We start from the raw sequence: 20,416 nt of genomic DNA, 5'->3' as shown, positions 1-20,416 counted from the left end.
TGAAAAGTCCTTTTGTTACGGTTTGCTGTACAGTACCCAGTATCTTGTATATAGCTGTGCTATTGGTTGCTTCTGATCTACTTGGTCTGTTGATTAGTTTCTTAAGGCATCAGTTTTCCAACCCCACTAATTGTTCAATCATCAGTCATTGCTACTGTAAATAATTGTTGAAAACAAATTAATTAAATAACATATTGCATTGCTGCTGCAATTAGAATATGTATTTTTGATTGTTTAGAAAAATAAATGATTTGCTATTTATATTCAGTTAACTAATATATTTTAGTGCTCATAACTGAAGTTTATTATGGGGAAACTGATAATCCTTCCTAGCCGACTGAATCCACATGGATCCTAGTCACTTTCAAAGCCAGTAACAAGCAGACATTAGGCTCAACCTGACGCTGTTGACTGGCTACGGAAGAAGGGCAAACGCTAGAAGAAGAAGATTACTCTGAAGAAGAATTTCCAGTTGACTGTTAGAGGACAATAATTATTTATATAGTCTTCAGTGGGTACCTCTCGCCCTCCCTACCCCTCATGAATTTCAGGCCTATCACCTGCTGTTGTCTTTGGTGATTTATTCACTCAGGGCAAGGCAGGAAGGGAATGATAACTTATAGATGAATTTAGTAAGGGGACCTTTTAAAAACTGTTGTTTTAAAGATTTTATTTTATGAGAAAGAGGAAGAGATATGGTGCTGGTATTAAACCTGGGGCCTCATAGTTGCAAGAAATGCATTCTGCTGACCTACCTCCCTGGTTGCTGGGCATCTGCTATAAACAGCTAGTTTCTGATCCCAACATAGCTCTTCATGCTGAAAATTGATGTCACTATTCTGGCACTTTGTTGATGAATTTAATTGATCTTTGCTTTACCCTCAAATATTTAAGGAGGCAGTTTTGGCAATAGGACTGTGAATTATCATGACATAACTCTTAATTAGATTTTGATAGCTTTCCTTGGTCTAGTCAGAGAGCAACCTTTTGCTATATCTATTCTACCATTGGGAACCACAATGCAAACTCTTTAAGGGTAGGAAAAGAGTATGAAACAAAGTGAGTTTTTAAATTTTTTTATTGTTAAGTTTAGTGATATAACAAAAATAAAAATATACCAGTGGGACTACATTAAACTGAAGATCTTTGGCACAGAAAAAGGTACCATCACCCAATCAGAAATACACCGTATAGAATGGGAGAAGATCTTTATATAGCATAATCTGATAGAGGACTAGTAATGAAAATATATAAAGCATTGCAGGGTACAAAGATATTTCTATTTCTATTTTTATTTGTTCAAAAACTTTCCATGCCATTTTCCATATAGACTGTACCAGTTTGCACCAGCAAAATACCATGGGTGTTTGTTTTTTTCTTGTCAATACTTACTGTTTCCATTCTTTTTTTACTTATACTGCCCTCACTGTTGTGATGTGTTATCTCTTCGTTTTATTTAGTTGTTTACTTGCCTCCATAGTTATCTATGGGGCCGGTGCCAGCACTACAGTCCCACTGCTCCTAGCGGCCATTTTTTTCTGTTTTTATTGGATAAGACAGAAAAATTGAGAGAGATGGGGAAGATGGGGTGGGGGAGAGAAAAATAGACACGGGGGCGGGTTAAGTGCACATAGTACAAGTCCCCAGCTCCCCACTTGAAGTGGGGGGTCGCTTCATAAGCAATGCAGCAGGTCTGCAAGTGTCTTTCTTTCCCCCCCCTCTATCTCCGAAGGAAGGAAGGAAGGAAGGAAGGAAGGAAGGAAGGAAGGAAGGAAGGAAGGAAGGAAGGAAACACACCTGCAGACCTGCTTTACCACTTGTGAGGTGACCCCCTGCAGGTGGGGAACCAAGAACCTTGCACAGACCCTTATACTTCCTACTATGTGTGCTTCAGCCAGTGTGCCACCGCCTGACCCCCTCTCTTTATGGTTTTAATTTGCATTTCTTAGATGATAAATTATATGGCATTTAAAAAATGTATCTGTGGACCACCTATATATCTTTCTTTCAATTTCATATACTTCCATTTGTTTATTCTACTTTAGTTTATCTTTTCAATGGTATTAAATCTCTAAATACAACTATTATATTAAGTCTTGGAAATGTATCATTAGTGTTTTCTTGTCTGTATTTTATTTGTTCTGTGTAATATGTAATTTTTAATTCACTGTTGTGTGTGTGTATGGTATTAAATAATGGGCTTATTTCATGTTTTTACATGTGACTGGTCAGTTTTCCCAACACTGGTTTTTAAAGTAACTTTGTTTTCCCCATTGAATGATTTTAGCTTCTTTGTGTGGAATGAAGGGTAGTATTCCTAAGTTCTGTATTCTTTTGGTCTAAGAGTTGTTTTGTTCCAATAACATACTGTTGAAATTATTATTACTTTGAAATATAATTTGACTCAAGATGCATGATACCTCCATTTTTTTTCCCTTTGCACTTAGAATTGCTTTAGATGTTTGTGGTCTTTCATCACAAATTCTATACAAATTTTAGAATTGGTTGTTTCATTTCCTCAAAGGATATCATTGGAATTTTGATAGGGATTGCCTCAGAACTTTAGACTGCTTTAGGTAGGTAGCTATGTTATATTTTCTCCAGATTTGGAAGTTTTTCAGCTACTGTGTCCTTGAAAAGAGAGACCACTTTTCTCTCTCCTGGAATTCTCATTGCCCTTCTGTTTACTTATCTCGTGCATAAGTATTTTTCAGAGTTGTTTCATTTTTTTAAAAAAAAACTTTATTTCTCCATCTTATTCCATTTGAGAGGTTGTGATCTCTTAATTCACTAATATTAGTAGTCTCTCATCTGTATTATCAAGTCTGCTTGTTAAGCTTTCCAATTTTGTTGAATCTTATTCAACATGTTTATCACACTGGAATTTTCATTCAGCCCTTTAGTCACTTTGGTGAAAAGTCCCTTTATCAAAGTTCCTTTTTCTCTTTATTTTTATCTTGAAGTACTACTGTGTATAAGTTGAGAGTTTCTAATCTTTATGTGTCATATATATATAAAATCTTCTACTCTGGTCTCATTTTTTGTAGAAATTCCTTGTTTTTAGAGGGTTTTTTTTTGCTGCTTTTCCATGTCTGCATATCTAGCATTGGTTGTGCTGTGGCTCTATAGTATAGAATACTATAAGCTGTAGTGGGAGGATAGTGGAGAAGTGATAACAAGCAAAGGCAACTTGACTTGCAGGATCCGACTTGAGAGATGCACAGTCCAGCAGGAAGGCTTAACCCTTCATCTTCCTGCTTCTCCAGATCCTCATACAGTCAGCATAGCACAGCTCTCCTCTTCAGTGGAACAGTCTAATTTTCTCAGCTATGAGTACAGAAAAACATTCAGTTCTGTCTGTGATGCTTTTTTAATTTTTTTTTTTTTGCCTCCAGGGTTATTGCTGGGGCTCAGTGCCTGCACCATGAATCCACCGCTCCTGGAGGCCACTTTTCCCTCCTTTTGTCGCCCTTGTTGTTGTAACCTTGTTGTGGTTATTATTATTGTTGATGTTGTTCATTGTTGGATAGGAAAGAGAGAAATGGAGGGGGGGGAAGACAGAGAGAGGGAGAGAAAGACAGACACCTGCAGACCTGCTTCACCGCCTGTGAAGCGACTTCCCTGCAGGTGGGGAGCCGGGGATTCGAACCAGGATCCTTATGCCGGTTCTTGAGCTTTGTGACATGTGTACTTAACCTACTGCCTGAACCCCTGCTTTTTAAAGTTCATTTATTTTTATATTACAGAATTACATATCGACGGGGGTTTGAATCCACACCATTCCCCCAACCAGAATCTGAATCTTCACTCTCCCAACTGCAATCCACCATATTTCCCCTAAAGTTGTAGACATCTTCTCTACAACTATCTGTCCACATTTATACATAGTTGCCCCTTCTTTTTATGATTCAGTTCTCTCTTCCCCTCTAAGCCACTCAGTGACAACATAACTACCTCCATATATCCCTCTCCTTTTCATTCTCTCTCTCTGGGTGCTGATGGAGCTGGAATGCAGAGTCCTCTTAGTCTTCATCCTATCACTTCTCCCCTGCTAGGAGTATGGATCATGATTGTTTATGGGGAGCAGAAGATAGGAGTTGTGCCTTCTGTAGCTTCTTCTCCACTGATCATAGGCATTGACAGGTCAATCCATACCCTCAGCCTGTTTCTATCTTTCCCTAGTGGACCAGAGCTCTGGAGATTCGAGGGTCCAGGACACATTGGTGAGGTCATCTGCCCAGAGAAGTAGGGGTGGAGTCAAAGTAGCATCTTTAACTTGGTGTCTGGAAGATGCCGTGACCTAAATTGAGACAAGATGGTTAATGAACAGGAACTAAAAAGTAGGAATAGAGCAGATGAGATTAGGGATTTTAGGGTAAAAGAAAGCTGGGAAAACCATTTGTGATACTTTTTTCTATTGGGGAAAAATACTTGGCTAGACTGACTTTTTTAGCCTCATTTGTCAACACTGAGATATCCCTTTTTTTTTCTTCCTCAGAGGTGAATCCTTATGTGTAATCCAGTACTTTGGCCTCCTTGAGAGGACTTGAGGCCACAGTTTAAGAACCTGTAGTACTTTCCACAAGTTGCTACACCATGTGTCCCTAGGTGTGCCTTCAGAGGTCTAAATAATTTTATAATTCACTTGAATCATTAGTGACTAATTGAATTTTGTTTTCACTTTTTATAGTGGACAGGCCAAAATCTCAGCAAGTTCGAACCTCTAGTACAATAAGACGAACCTCTTCTTTGGATACAATAACAGGACCTTACCTCACAGGACAGTGGCCACGGGATCCTCATGTTCATTACCCTTCATGCATGAAAGATAAAGCAACCCAGGTAATATAAGTGAATCAAAATCAGATTTATTATACGGCATTTATTGATTTGATTATAATAAAATGCAATTTCAGTTGGTTTTTAAAAGTTAGTATTTAACAAGTAGCACTTAAATCTTTATACTTATCTTATTTTATGGTTTTAAGAATTGATTGGGAGTCGGGCTGTAGCGCAGCGGGTTAAGTGCAGGTGGCGCAAAACACAAGGACCAGAGTAAGGAACCCAGTTTGAGCCCCAGCTCCCCACCTGCAGGGGAGTCGCTTCACAAACGATGAAGCAGGTCTGCAGATGTCTATCTTTCTCTCCCCCTCTCTGTCTTCTCTTCCTCTCTCCATTTCTCTCTGTCCTATCCAACAACGTCAACAACAATAATAGCTACAACAATAAAACAACAAGGACCACAAAAGGGAATAAATATTAAAAAAAAAGAATTGATTTCTGACTGAAATTAATATAATCATATGAATTATTTTAAAGTATATAAATATTTTTTCAAAAAGTTTATACAGTTATTGAAAATAATGTATTAACAAATGGCTGATGACATTTATGTTAAAGGAGTGTGTGTGTGTGTGTGTGTGTGTGTGTGTGTGTGTATAAATACTAAAAGCCTTCAGAGAAAAATAGAAAATTTATGGCTTATCATACTTTATTGATTTGTGAAAGGTTCCCCAAGTATTTGATTAAAAAAATTTTCCTTGAATGTTAGAAAAATATGAAAACATTGTAGGTAGGCAGTTAGCATTTTTTACTTTATGAAGAATTCTGAATGTGTAAGAGGTGACTTATTGGCCTTAAAACTTTCTGTGAAGTTAGTATATAAAACTAAATTTATGGAAATTGTTAATAGTAAATAGTGTATAATTAGATATTAGGTGAGTGATAGCATTTTGGGCTTTGTAGAGTAGAGTAATAGAAGGAATAGTTTCATCTCTGAAAAATGAAGGGAAAAAGAAAGGGGAAAATTTATTTAACATGACCTATGACAGTTGTCTCAAATTTTGTGATTTTTTTTTACCACATAACCTTGAGACCGTGAAATTGACTTTTTATTATCCCTCCTATCAGTTATACCTTTGTAATTTTTTATGCCATCCATAGTGTTTTGCTTTCTATTCTTTGTTTTACTAGGAGAATAATATCTAGGCAATAGATTTCCCAAGTAGAATAAACTACCAAAACTTAAAGATATGAACTTGGATACATAGAAATAGATATGGATAATTTTTAAAAATATTTATTTATTTATTCCCTTTTTGTAGCCCTTGTTGTTTTATTGTTGTAGTAATTGTTGTTGTTATTGATGTTGCTATTGTATAGGACAGAAAGAAATGGAGAGAGGAGGGGAAGACAGAGGGGGGGAGAGAAAGACACCTGAAGACCTGCTTCACCGCTTGTGAAGCGACTCCCCTGCAGGTGGGGAGCTGGAGGCTTGATACTTATGTCAGTCCTTGCGATTTGTGCCACCTTCGCTTAACCCGGGCGCTACCGCCCGACTCCCCCAGATATGGATAATTCTTAAAACAACTTCCTATTGAAAATGGGCTCATAGTGGAATTATAGAGTATCAAGAAATAAGGTTAATGGAACAAGGTCTTAAGTTCCGAGAATGCACACAAAGGAAAAGGAAAGGCAATGTGTTCATTTGGAACCAAGAGGATATACTTAATATTTCTCCACTACGTCCCATGTGCTGTATTTTATATCTTCAGTTTTGTTAAATGTCAAATATGGGGCCAGGTGGTGGTGCACTCAGTAGAACACACATGTTATAATACAAAAAGATCCAGGCTCAAGCCCTTGTCCCCCACCTGCAGGGGGAAGTTTTATAAGCAATGGAGATGTCTTTTTCTCTATCTCCCCCTGTCCTCTAAATTTCCCCATCTCTATCCAGTAAATAAATAAATAAATAATTTTTAAAAATCTCAAATAAGTTCACATAAATGGAGAAGCAGAAACACAGGAAAGTTAACTGACTTACTCAAGAACAAATACTGATTAGTCTGTCAACTAATTTTGTCTTCAGTTTTATAGGACTGTTGGGATAAAATGGCTGTATGCAAAAGTAGTACACTAATAGAATTGTACTTAAAATGGCAGCTTTTGTTTTAACATTAAAAAACTTTCTTTTGTAGGACATATGCATTTATGCTGACACTATTCTGAAACATTATTTTAGTTATCCTTCACAAAAATTGAGAAGTTAGAGAAAGAGCAATAGCTAAGAACAATGGAAATAGTTGGGGTAGTCAAGCCTTAGAAATTAAAGGAGGGGGGGCTAGGTGGTGCCACACCTGGTTAAGTGCACTTGCACATAGTAATTACATAAGGATCTGGGTTCCAAGTCCTCCCCCCTCTATCCCCACCCACGGGGGGGGGGGGGGACACTTCACAAGTGAAGCAGGTCTTGAGTTGTCTTATCTTTTTCTCTTCCTCTTTATCTCCCTGTTCTTTTTCCATTTCTCACCGTTCCACTGAATACAATAGAGAAAAGAGGAGTGGGGGGATAGCTGCCAGGAGCAGTGGATTTCTAGTGCCAGCACTAAGCTCCAGTAACAATCTGGAGACCAAGAAGAAAAGAAAGAGAGAAAGAAAGAAAGAAAGGAAGGAAGGAAGACAAAAAGGAAGGATGGAAGAAAAGGAGAAAGCTGACTTTTTAAAAATATTTATTTATTTCCTTTTTGTTACCCTTGTTATTTTTTTGTTGTTGTAGCTATTGTTATTGATGTCATCATTGTTGGATAGGACAGAGAGAAATGGAGGAGGAGGGGAAGACAGAGAGGAGGAGAGGAGGAGAGAAAGACACCTGCAGACCTGCTTCACTACCTGTGAAGCGACTCCCCTGCAGGTGGGGATCCTTATGCAAGTCCTTGCACTTTTCGCAACGTGTGTTTAACCTGCTGCGCTACTACCCAACTCACTAAAGTTGACTTTTTTTTTTTAAAGCTGACTTTTAAGAAGGGATAATTATTGTCAGTATTCAGTCATAAAAAGAGGTCATAGAGAAAATGAGCTGGATTTAGGGATTAAGTTCACATTATTTTGTGATATTAATAAGGTAGAGGCAGAAACTCTGATTTTTTGAGGTCAGAGATAGTGATATAGAAAGACAGTAGGTAGGTTCCTTAGGCAGATTATTTATTTTTGCTATACATTGGGGTTATTTAAACCTCGTTTGAGATATTATTATTTGACTATGAAATATTTGAAAGAGAATGTAGTGTAGAATTTACAGATTAGGGTTTCAGTTACATGTTAAATTATTAGGGTTCTTGGGTGGAGGGTAGATAGCATAATGGTAATGCAAACAAACTCTCATGCCTGAGAATCCAACATCCCAGGTTCAATACCCTGCACCACCATAAGCCAGAACTGAATAGTGTTCTGGTAAAAAAAAAAATTATTAGGGTTCTTTGTTTTGGTCATCACTGGGGCTTCAGCGCTTTAGACTGACTTTTCTTGGATAAACAGAGACAGCAATAACTTCCTACAGTTTGGTGGTTTCTGGACTTGAACCTAATTATTAGGTTTTTAATTATGTATAATTATATATACATATACACACATACATATACAAGTCCACTTGTAACACCTGCAAATTCTGGAGCATGTATGTGTATTAACTAACAAGCTACTAAGTAAAATGTGTTTTATCCTTCAATTTTGACAAATCAAGTTTGAACGAATAATTCCTGGGTTCTTCAGAGTTGTATGCCAGAGTGTATCGGTGTGGACCAAGTGTAACTCACCTTCTGAGCCTAGCCCTCCATATTTCTTATACTGCACTCTATCCTTGGAGGGTGGTTTTACACATATTAGACCTTTTCCAATCTGCACATTCAGTTTCCATTCGTATGCTTTTACAATTGAGACCCAGGAAGTAAATAGATCCTTATAGACCTTGAGAGTCAAAGTCTGCTGTTTGGGCAAAGAATTTCTGGGTTTAGCAGAGGTATGACCTTATGGTATCCATGTTCTTTTAGCCCTAAGCTCACTTTACTCTGTCAAGAAGTGTGTGGCCTGGACAGAGATAAAGCAGTTTCCATAAAGCTTAAGGTCCAGGGTAAGGACTTCCCTTACCAGAATCTACATGTGGGTTATGCTTTTGAAAAGCTTCACACTGAAAATAAAACAACAGAAAATATAGACTTCCTATTATAGGTGAGGGACTAAAACCCTTAGTTAAATTAAATAATTTGTACATGGTTTTACAGATAGTAAATATAAAGAATATTTGACCTATGAGTGAAGTTTAATCTTTTCCTTTTGACTTCTCTCACTTAACACAATTCCTTCATTTCGTTTAAAATGTAGCAAAAAAGTAGATTTTTCTTTAATCATTTCTACCAATTTAATAGTATTCAATTGTGTATATATTACCATAGTTTTCTTAACTACTTATCTGTTTTTGAGCTATTACAAATAGTGCTGCTATGAACAGTGGTGTGCTTACATCTCTTAGGTAAGATCTTTCCATGGCCTCTGTTCTATAGATAAATACCTAGGAGAGGAATTGCCAGATCTTAGGGTCGGTTCATTTTTAATGTTCTTGAGAAATCTCTAAGCTGTTTCCAGAGGAGTTGAACTAATTTACATTCCTACCAACAATTTATAAGGGTTCCTTTTACTCTATATCTTTGCAAGCACTTGTTTTTGCCTTATTTAATGTATGATATTCTCACAAGCAGTGAGGTAGAATCTAATGGTTGTCTTTTATTTGCAGTTCTTTGATAATTAATGACTTTGAACGTTTTTCCAGGTCTGTTCACCATGAAAATATGCATATTCATTACCCCCTCCCACCTTGGTAGGGGCAGAGAGACAATAAAGCTTCCTTCAGTGTGGTGTGATTCTGACTTAAACCTGGATAGAGCATATGAAAGCAGCTCACTGAGTGAGCTCTTCCGTTGCTCCCTCTCACCACTTTTTAATAGAGTTTCTGTTTGTTTTCAACTGCCAATTTTTGTGAGCTGTTTTTATATTTTGGTTATTATCCCTAAGTCAGATATGTATAATGATCTTCTTCCATTCAGTAAGTTTCCCCTTTGTTTTAGTGATACTGTGTTTTGTTATGGAGATATGAGTTGATTTTATTGTTTTTATTTTATATTTTTGCTTTTGTTTTCCTTGCTCTTGAATGCAAGTCTCTTAAAATATTTCTGAATCAAGTATCATGGAATGTTTGCCTATATTTTATTTTATGGCTTCTGGTCTCAGTTATATTGCTTGGGGTAGGATGGTCATTTTGACAAAGTTAATTTTTGAATCCATAAGCATACGATACCTTTTCACTTCTTTATATCTTTTTCTGTTTTCTGTAATAGTGATTGATAATTTTTCAGTGTGTAACTCTTTAACCCCAAATGCTAAGTTTATTACTAAGTATCTAATTCTTTTGCTATTTTTGTAAATTATTTCTGGATTTCTTCTTCTAGTTTACCCTTTAAGTGAAGCAATACCACTGATTTTTGTATATTAATTTCCCAGACTGCCACCTTACTCCATTATTTATTACTATTATCTGCAAATAGTGGTAGCATACTTCTCCTCTGATCTTCCCTTTTATTTATTTCTGTGCCTAACTGGTATGGTTAGGACTTCTAAGACTATGCTAAATGGTAATGGTGATAGTGGACAGCCCTTATTCTACCTGGCATGTAATGGAAAAGCCCCTAGTCCCTACGTGTAGAGGGGAAGCTTTACTAGTGATGGAACAGGGCCTACCCCTCCTCCTTCCCACCTTACCTGACTTCCCTGGGCAGAGGACCCACCAATGTGTCCTGGAGCCCCACCTCCCCAGAGTCCTGCCCTACTAGGGAAAGAGAGAGACTAGGAGTATATATATCTTCCTACCAACACCCATGTTCAGCAGGGAAGCAATTATAGAAGCCAGACCTCCCACCTTCTTTACCCCATAATGATCTTGGGTCCATGCTCCCAAAGGGATAAAGAATAGGAAAGCTTTCAAGGGAGAGGATGGGATATGGAGTTATGGTGGTGGGAATTGCATGGAATTGTATCCCTCTTATCCTATGGTCTTATCAATAGTTCCATTTTATAAATAAAAAATTTAAATGAGAAGATAAAATTGGTCACTGCAAGTTCTAAAGTCGTACCCCATTGATAACCTGATAACCTTGGTGACGAATAACAAAACAGTAGCAAAATTAGTATGTTGGGCTGGGGAGACAGCATAATGGTTATTCAAAGAGCCACTATGCCTAAGGATCCAAGGTCCTAGGTTCAGTCCCCAGCACTACCATAAAGACAGAGCTTAAAGTGCTCTGGTCTCTCCCCTCTCTATCTCTCATTTAAAGAAATAAAATATTAAAAAATTAATATGCTATCTCTTGATTAACTGTAATGTCTGATGATCAACTAAAGTGAAAATAGCTTTTACTCTTTATAAGTCACTTTGACTACCTGTCTATTCCCCTCATTCATCCTCCTTCCAAAGTGGGTAATAGATAAAATTTTAAAACTTTGTTCACTTGCCTCTCATATTCCTTCAGGGGAGAGAGAGATATAAGTGAAATTTTACATATTTTTATTTCCCTTTCTTCAAATGATGTTTTCCTTTGATAGTTTCTTTTAAATTGCCTTTCATGTAAATCTCTCCCCAAAGGATACAAATAGCATTTTTTTTTATTGAGAGGTTTAATGCTTTACAGTGCAATCATTGACATATGCATACAATTTCATATTGTAATAGGCCCCAAAGTTTTCGTCCTATCCTCCCTATCCCTCCCTTCCCAGAGTCCTTTGCTTTGGTGTAATATACCGTGTCCAGTCCATGTTTAACTCTGTGTTCTCCTTCCTTGACTTACTTTATTCAGTTTTGCTAATAAGTGAGATCATTTGATATTAATCCTCCTCTTTTTGGCTTATCTCACTGAACATGATGTCCTTGGGTTGAAAAGGGCATGAAAGAGGATGAAAAGGGCACAACCTAATTGTTTTTAACAGCTGAGTAGTATTCCATTGTGTATATATGCCACTTTTTTTTTTTTTTTAGCCACTCATCTGATGTTGGATATATAGGTTGATTTCAGGTTCTAACAATCACAAACTGTGCTGCCATGAACATAGGTATACACAGATCTCCTCTCATAGGTGTTTCTTTCTCCTTTGAATAAATCTCCAGGAGAGGAATTTCTGTGTCATAGGTACATCTATTCCTAATGACCCAATAAGTCTCCAAATTGCTTTCCACAATGGTTGGACCATTTTGCACTCCCACCAGTAGTGAAGAAGTGTCTCTTTTTCTCCATATCCTCTTCCACACATTTGTCATTTCTGATGTATGATATTCTCACAGGTGTAGAGTAGTATGTCATTGTTGTCTTTATTTGCATTTCTCTGGTGACCAGTGATTTTGAGTACCTTCTCATGTATCTGCCCTCTGGATCTTTTCCTTGGTAAAATGTCTGTCCATGTCCTGGCCCCATTTTATAATGGGGCTTTTTTTCTCTCCAGTGTTTAGTTTCCTGAGCTCTTTATATATTTTGGTTAATAGCCCTTTGTCTAATGTATTTTTTGTGAAGATCTTTCCCATTGATTGCCTTTCTGTTTTGCTTGATGGTACCTTTTGCTGTACATAAGCTTTTCAGTTTGATGTGGTCCCATTGGTTTATGTTTGCTTTTGTTTTCTTTGCTATTGGATTTGAATCCTTAAAGGGTTTTTTGAAGCATAGGTTAAGAAGTGTCCTGCCAGTGTTTTCTTATATGTATTTGATAGTTTCTGGCCTAATGTCCATGTCCTTGATCCACTTGGAGTTGACTTTTGTGCATGATGATAAGTGATGGTTCAATTTTATTTGCCTGCATGTTTCACCAATTTTCCCAATACGATTTGTTGAAGACATTCTCCTTTTGCCACTTAATGGTTTGGGCCCCCTTGTAAAAAAGTTAGCTGACTATAGATTTGGGACATATAGCATTTAAAATATTTATTCATTATTACTGGGGGGTGGTGCCTGCACTACAAATCCACTGTACCCTGTGGCCATTTTTCTATTTATAGGTTTGTTAGTTATTTTTTATTAGATTAGACATATAAATTGAGAGGCGGTGGGGAGACTGAAGGGAGAGAAAGAGAGTGACACCTGCAGCACAGCTTCTCTGTTAGTGAAGCTTCCCTTCTGAAGGTGGGGACTGAGGCCATGGTTCCAGATCCTTATGCATAGCAGTCCATGTGCTTAATTTGGTGCACCACTGCTTAGCCCCTCTAATTTCACTTTTCTACATGGCTAGTTTTACAAACATCATTTGAAGAGGCTTTATTTCTGCATTGTGTGTTTTTTACTATGTCCATATGTATGTGGATTTTTTTATGGGCTCTCTAGTCCATTTGTGGGGTTGAATTTTTTTGTTTCAATTTCATCCTGTCTTCATTACTATTACTTTGTAATACAGTTTTAATCTTGGAAGTGTAATACCTCCCTCCCCTCCCAACTCTTTCAGAATTGTATTGATTATGACCTTTGTGGCCTTACACAGACCTTAGGATTATTTGTTCGATTTCCATTAAAAATGTCACTGAGATTTTTATAGTAATTGCATTAACCCTATAAATTACTTTAAGTAAAATATCAATTTTAACAATATTTATAATCCATGAGGGTGGAATATCCTTCATATTCTTTGTGTCTTTATTTATTATAACGGTGTCCTTTTATAAGGTCCTTTCATCTCTTTTTTTAATTAGTGATTTAATATTGATTTATAAAATTATAAGATAATGGGTATAATTCTACACTATCCCTGCCACCAGAGTTCGGTGTCCCCATTCCCTCCTTTGGAAACTGCAGTAGTTCTCCCAAGTCACAGATAATAGTTGACTATTCTTTCTATAATTATCTATATTTACATAATTTTTTTTGCCCATTTTTCCTACGGTCCTGCCTTCTCTTCCTTTCTAAGACACACTCACATCTATTACTACTACTGAGTATCCTTCCTTTTTTCTTCTCTCTCAGAATCCTGATGGAATTGGGGTTCAGATATATTCTCCTTACAGTTCTCACCCCTCTGGGAGTATGGACTGAATTCTTTGTGGTACAGTAGGTAGGAATTCTGGCTTCTGTAATTGCTTCTTTGTTTGCCCTTTTACTTTGTGTAAGATTTGCTCCCAGCCTATTTTATTTTTTTTGCAACTGCAAATATGATTGCTTTACTTATTTTCTTTTCTTCTGACTCATTATTTATATATAGAAATACCACAAATTTATATATATGTTGACAATCTTTTATGTATTATAACCCTATCAATTTCAATCAAGAATTCTGTGGTAGTAATGGGCAGCATTTATTGAAAACGGACATCTCTAAATTTGCAACATTATAGTTTAAGAACTTAAGATAATAGGATATGATATGAAAGTACTATGCCTGTCAGGTATTAATAACAATATTCATTAAGTGAATGAATCAATGAATGATTGGAATAGAATGTGTAATATTGATAAGGAACATTAGTGTAAACCAAATGGAAACACTTTTCTGTGCAGTTAGAGTCTTCATAGCTTTTGGGGAGTTAACACTAAAGCCTATTAAAGCAAGGTAGGTAAAATAATCCATGTTAAGCTTCTAGCACAGTATTTTGGATATAGTAGTATCCTTTGTATTAGAATCTATATTTTACAGTTAGTAAGTAGGCTTTCATGTAATAATATTTAAGTGAACAAAGATTTTTATTGCTAATATGATCAATTTATTATAGAATTACAAACATAGAGAGATTGAATTGGCAATAAATATCATAGAAATGAAAATAACTCTTAGGCATGTTAGGATTTTAAAACTAATTGATTCCTGGCAGGTTAGGATTCATAAGTCAAAGTAGCTCTGGAGTAACTACTATGCAGTCTTAAAAATAAGAAATGACATTTCGTATTTATAATGCCAAGTGTGGGAAAGCAGGTTTAGATGGTTATAGAAACTCGAACTTGCTTTTCTCATTGCTCAAATATCCCATTGATGATATTCATGCTGTCAGTATCACAGTTTTATTTTTATAATGCTAGTGGGTATTTTTAGAGTGGGTATTTTTAGAGTCACCATGTTTCTGACTTTCTGTCAGGTATGGGAGATTTAAAAAATTTTTTTAAATGTTTAAAAAGTTATCAGTAACAAGCAAGACAATTCTCTTGGATACTTCCTAGGCAGCTATACTATGTGATTGTTAAGTATTTTCTTGAAAATGTTATGGAATATCCTTTTTGACGTTGGGATCAGTCTTTTTTAACCCAGCAATCAAATTCTAATAAAAAAATGTCTTTAATTTTAACACCGGAGAATAGATACCTCTTAATAATGCTCTCTGAAAAATAAATATCTTAAGGGCAGTATTAAGTAGAAAAAGCAAATAATATAATAAAATATTATTAATACTTTTAAATTGCTCATATTACTATATTCTTTTGGTTACACAATAGTTATTTGCCAAATGACAGTATTTCTGTAAGGTCAGAAGATAGTATTTCTAATGTACATTTACATTACATTTCTAGTTTCTTGGTTAAATATTCTCATCATGATTTGAGTAACCTGAATAGATTGATTATTGATGCACAGTGTCTCTTAGCCTTTTCTGATATAAACACCTTTATATAAACAGTGTCTTTTCTGATATAAACACCTTGATATAAACAGTGTCTCTTAGCCTTTTCTGATATAAACACCTTTTCTAGGTGTTTAAGTTTTATAAGAAAATTGTTACAGAAAATGCCAGTTATGTTTGAGGAAAGAAATAATGCTTAGAACTCTCAGTTTCTTCAGTGCATACTTTTTATTGTCCTTTTCTTTTTAACTTAAATTTTTTTATTTATTATTGGACAGAGACAGAAAAATTGAGAGGGGTGGGAGAGATAGAGAGGGACAAAGAGACACCTGCAGTTCTACTTTACCACTGCATACTTTTTAAATTAAAAATGAGATTATTTTATGGTTTCATCTTTGACTTAAATAACTCTTTATTGAGGTGTAATTTATTCACCATACCCACTCAACTATTTGTATATAATTCAGTGGTTCTATTATATTAATAAGCTTGTTCAACCATTGTCTTCTTAAATTTTAGAATATTTACCACTACAAAATGAAACTTCTGATCCCTTTAGCAATCACTGTTTTCAGTTTCTTTTCTTTCAGTTTTTGGCACTCACAAATCTGCTTTCTTTTGCTATAGATTTGTCTATTCTGAGCATATACTGTAAATGAACTCAACCTGTTATGTGTTTTGAGTTGTTTCAGTATTTCTTTTTTTTTTTCTCTTGCCTCCAGGGTTATTGTTGGGGTTTGATGCCTACACTGCGAATCCACTGCTCCTGGAGGCCATTTTTTCCCATTTGGTTGTTGTTGTTATTACTTGTTGTTGTTATTATTTTTTTCCCATCTGGTTGCCCTTGTTGTTGGATAGGACAGAGAAAAATCAAGAGAGGAGGAGAAGACAAAGGGAGAAAGACACCTGTAGACCTGCTTTACCGCTTGTGAGGAGCCAGGGCCTTGAACTGGGATCTTTACACCGTTGGGTTTCACGCCATGTGCACTTAACTTGCTGCCCTGCTGCCTGGCCCCCAGTCTGTGTTTCTAAGATGCATTCATATTGTAGTACACATAAGAATTTCATTCCTTTTTACTGCCAAATAATCGTGTCCAGGACATGAATATATTATGATTTAATTACATGTTCAATAGTTGATGGACTACTGTGAACATTTGTATCTTATTTTTTTTGTAGATGTTTTTAAATTTCTCTAGGACTTGCTGGATTACCTGGTTACATAGACCATAGTTCTGTGTTTAGTCTTTTTGGTAAAAATGTACATTTTAAAATTTTTTATCTTTATTTATTTATTAGATACAGTCAGAAATCGAGAAGGAAGGGGGAGACATAGGGAAAGTGGCAGAGAGATACTAACAGCCCTGCTTTACCATTTTGTAAAGCTTTCCCCTGTAGGTGGGGACTGGAGGCTCTAGCTGGGTCCTTGTGCATTGTATATAACATGTGTGCTCAACCAGGTACACCACCACCCGGCCCCAGTAAAACATATTTATGGGTGTTTTTTTTTCTCCTTCACATAATTAAGGTATAATAAAAAGGAATATCCAAAGTAATTTGTAACATCCTGTCAGTACTGCTTTCTACTAATATTTCAAAGTGTTTGACAGTTCACTACTTTTTAGTTTTTAGTGAAACAACTAAAATATATTTTGGTCTTTGTAAAGTCTCCCACTCTATAGTAGCCAATAGTTGATAATGTACATATAGACAATTGTGAGGGAACTTCCTACTGAAAGAAAGCCATCTCTGATAAAATATATTCTGTGTAGGGGCTGGTGAGATAGCTTACCTGGTAAGACACCTGCAGTGTCATGTGGTTGCCCCTGTCACATCACATTAGAATTGCTGTCACACTGGAGAAAACTTTGGTACTAGAGTTTCTGTACCTCTCTCATTCTGAAAACATTTTGACATGGTGAAATTTTGTACTGCAGAGCCCAGGAGACAATGGAATGTTTTATTTATTTATGATATACTAACATGCTAACTTAAATGTAATTTGTGTATAGCCTGTCTTCCAAAATACATTCCAGTGTTATGTAAGATAGGCTTCCTGTAATTCTGCTTTTGCTTTCACAAAGTAATTATACATATTTGTTTACCAAATAAGTACAGTATATTTTGCCAGTTAAACATCTTATCTTAGAAATAGTATATTTACAAAATTTGGAAAATTCCCCCAAGTCACAGATAAGTAAATTGTTAATATTTGTAATATCCAGGCAAGTATTTTGATGCATATTTTCTCTGATTTTGATTATTTATACTTAAAAAAAAAAGGAAAAAGGCAATTTTTTTCTTTTTTATTTAAGAAAGGATTAATTAACAAAGCCATAGAGTAGGAGGGGTACAATTCCACACAATTCCCACCACCCAATCTCCATATCCCACCCCCTCCCCTGATAGCTTTCCCATTCTCTATCCCTCTGGGAGCATGGGCCCAGGGTCATTGTGGGTTGCAGAAGGTAGAAGGTCTGGCTTCTGTAATTGCTTCCCCGCTGAACATGGGTGTTGACTGGTCGGTCCATACTCCCAGTCTGCCTCTCTCTTTCCCTAGTAGGATGGGTCTCTGGGGAAGCGGAGCTCCAGGACACATTGGTGGGGTCTTCAGTCCAGGGAAGACTGGCCGGCATCCTGATGACATCTGGAACCTGGTGACTGAAAAGAGAGTTAACATACGAAGCCAAACAAATTGTTGAGCAATCATGGACCCAAAGCTTGGAATAGTGGAGAGGAAGTGTTAGGGGGGTACTCACTGCAAACTCTAGTGTACTTCTGCTTTCAGGTATATATTTTGCAGTAGTTCACAGATACGTGTGAACATATGCTCTCTCTCACAGAAACTGGTGTATATCTAGGTTTTGGGACTTTGTTAGAAAGTGAACCACCTGAGATGGAATTAGAGTATACTATGAAAGGAAAGGTCTCACCCAAGTAATGAAGCTGAAGGGTTGTCATTCCACACGTGAAGTCTCTGGACACAGTCTGAAGTGAAGCATATTGAGGTGGCAATCATTGTGTTGGTTAGGTTAAGAATTCAGGTGATACTTAAATGTTTTATAACCATTTAAATTCAGTGTCTTGGGACTCTTTTCACCCTAGAATCCACTCATACTACCTCTGAGTATATCCATTCATATTCCCTCTTGTCAATCAATGTCTCTTTGTTCTCCTCACCCTTGTCCAATAAACCTGAACAGTACAACCCATCTATTTATCATCTATTTAATCTAACTTAAATATCATCTATTTAACCTAACTAAAGTAAATAGTTAACAATCAGTGGAGGTAGGTGTTGTATATAGACACCTATCATGGGGAGATGAATTGTATCTATGTCAACAACTGTACTATAAACTATTATTTCCCAGTAAAATGACTTGGAAGAAGTCTTGTGGAATAGGGCTATTTATGTATATTTCATTTAGAGAAAAGACTCCTTATTTAGTCAAAGAAACTAGAGGTGGGAAAATGGGCTTGGGAATTAGAGGAAAAGTTTCATAGTCTGAACTTCAGATGATTCTAAGAGGCTAAAGTGAAAAATGGCCTATTCTGTCTAGGTATCTTTTTCACATAGAGAAGATTTTTTTTTAAAAAAAAGCCTTTATGTCTGGAAATAAGCTTTAGTTCCATGTTGTTCAAATGTTAGGAAAGATTTGAGTTCTTTTCCCTAGTAACTAAGTGGTGCTAACTTGAAAGGATGAATCTCCTCAAATATGGTAATAGGATATTAATATTTCTAAAATTTTATTTATTTTCTTTTTAAGAAATCATTTATTTATTATTGGATAGAGACAGAAATTCAGAGGGGAGAGTGAGATAGAGAGGGAAAAAGACAAGAGAGACATCTGCAGCCCTGCTTCACCACTTGTGAAGCTTTCCCCCTGCATGTGGGGACTGGGGACTTGAACCCACGTCCTTGAACACTGTAATGTGTGCAATTAACTAGATGCACCACCTCCTGGCTCCTTGGTGATAGGATTATTTAGAATATATTTCCAAGCATATCGTGGAGTAGTGTTTATATGTCTGGAACTTTTTTGCCCTAATTTTTTCTTTCTTTTTATTTTTAATAAGTAAGACATCTTTCACTATGGAAAGCGAATTTTAACAAGATTCTTGGGCTGGTGATTCATATCCATTGGTTTGTTTAACTTTAGCACCCATCCTTCTTTTTCAAAACTACTATCTTCACCATGAAACTTTATGAGTTTATTGAGCTTCTTCAACATTTTAACTTTTTTCTTTAAATGTCCACTTTATTCCATGTAACAGTTAGCTAGATATATTTTGCATTCGTGGGAAATGATAATATGGAGCATATAAACAGATTGGCAAGCCTTTCCCTATGTCTTTCCCGGTGCTTTCTGATTCAACTTCTTTTAAGTCATTTTTCTGTACCTTTCAGTTCATGATTTCCATCAAAGTCCAGATTTGGTGAGCTTATCAGTGCTCAGAACAAGAGATCTTCCAAATCTGCTGGTTACATTTATCTGAGAAAACCAACCAGAATAAACAAAGCAAGTTATTACTGGTAATTTTGACTTCGGCATGAGATTCAATTATGAATTGCCATTTTTTTCCAAACATATTTTGTCACTTGTGAGATCCATGCTGGAAAGTTTCTATCCTAAATATCAGTTTCTACCCTAAACATCCTTCTCTTTGAGTTCCTATGACTAGTGTTTCTTATATCAGACATTGCTGACACTTTCACATCATACCAATTTTTCTTTTTTAATTAGGAAGATTAATGGTTTAAAGTAAATACAGTTGTTGGTACATGTGTAAAATTCTGTTTTTTGCAGAAAACACTCACCCTCAGCCTAGGTCCTCCTCCACCATCTTGCATCAGGAACTGAATGTGCAGTGCCCCCCAACTCTCCTTACTCTCACCTGCCCCCAGAAGCCTTTACTTCGGTGCAATACACCAAACCTAGCTCTACTTTGCGTTTCCCCTTTCTGTTCTTATTTCTCAACTTCTGTTCATGAATGAGATCATCCCATATT

The 20,416-nt window shown here is 36.3% G+C and overlaps 1 protein-coding gene across 3 annotated transcripts in view; it reads left to right on the top strand.

Moving 5' to 3' along the window:
• GLCCI1 (glucocorticoid induced 1) overlaps positions 1–20,416 on the top strand; it is a 105,887-nt gene that overhangs the window by 40,095 nt on the left and 45,376 nt on the right. For all 3 annotated transcript variants that reach the window (XM_060196172.1, XM_060196171.1, XM_060196173.1), the window contains exon 2: positions 4,691–4,842. In XM_060196172.1, coding sequence (XP_060052155.1) covers positions 4,691–4,842 — 152 coding nt within the window. The remainder of the gene's footprint in view (positions 1–4,690; positions 4,843–20,416) is intronic.

Source organism: Erinaceus europaeus, chromosome 8 (assembly GCF_950295315.1).
Source record: "Erinaceus europaeus chromosome 8, mEriEur2.1, whole genome shotgun sequence".
NCBI classification, from domain to species: Eukaryota; Metazoa; Chordata; class Mammalia; order Eulipotyphla; family Erinaceidae; genus Erinaceus; species Erinaceus europaeus.
The sequence above is the reverse complement of the archived record's forward strand: the minus strand, read 5'-3'. Positions and strand labels throughout refer to the sequence as shown.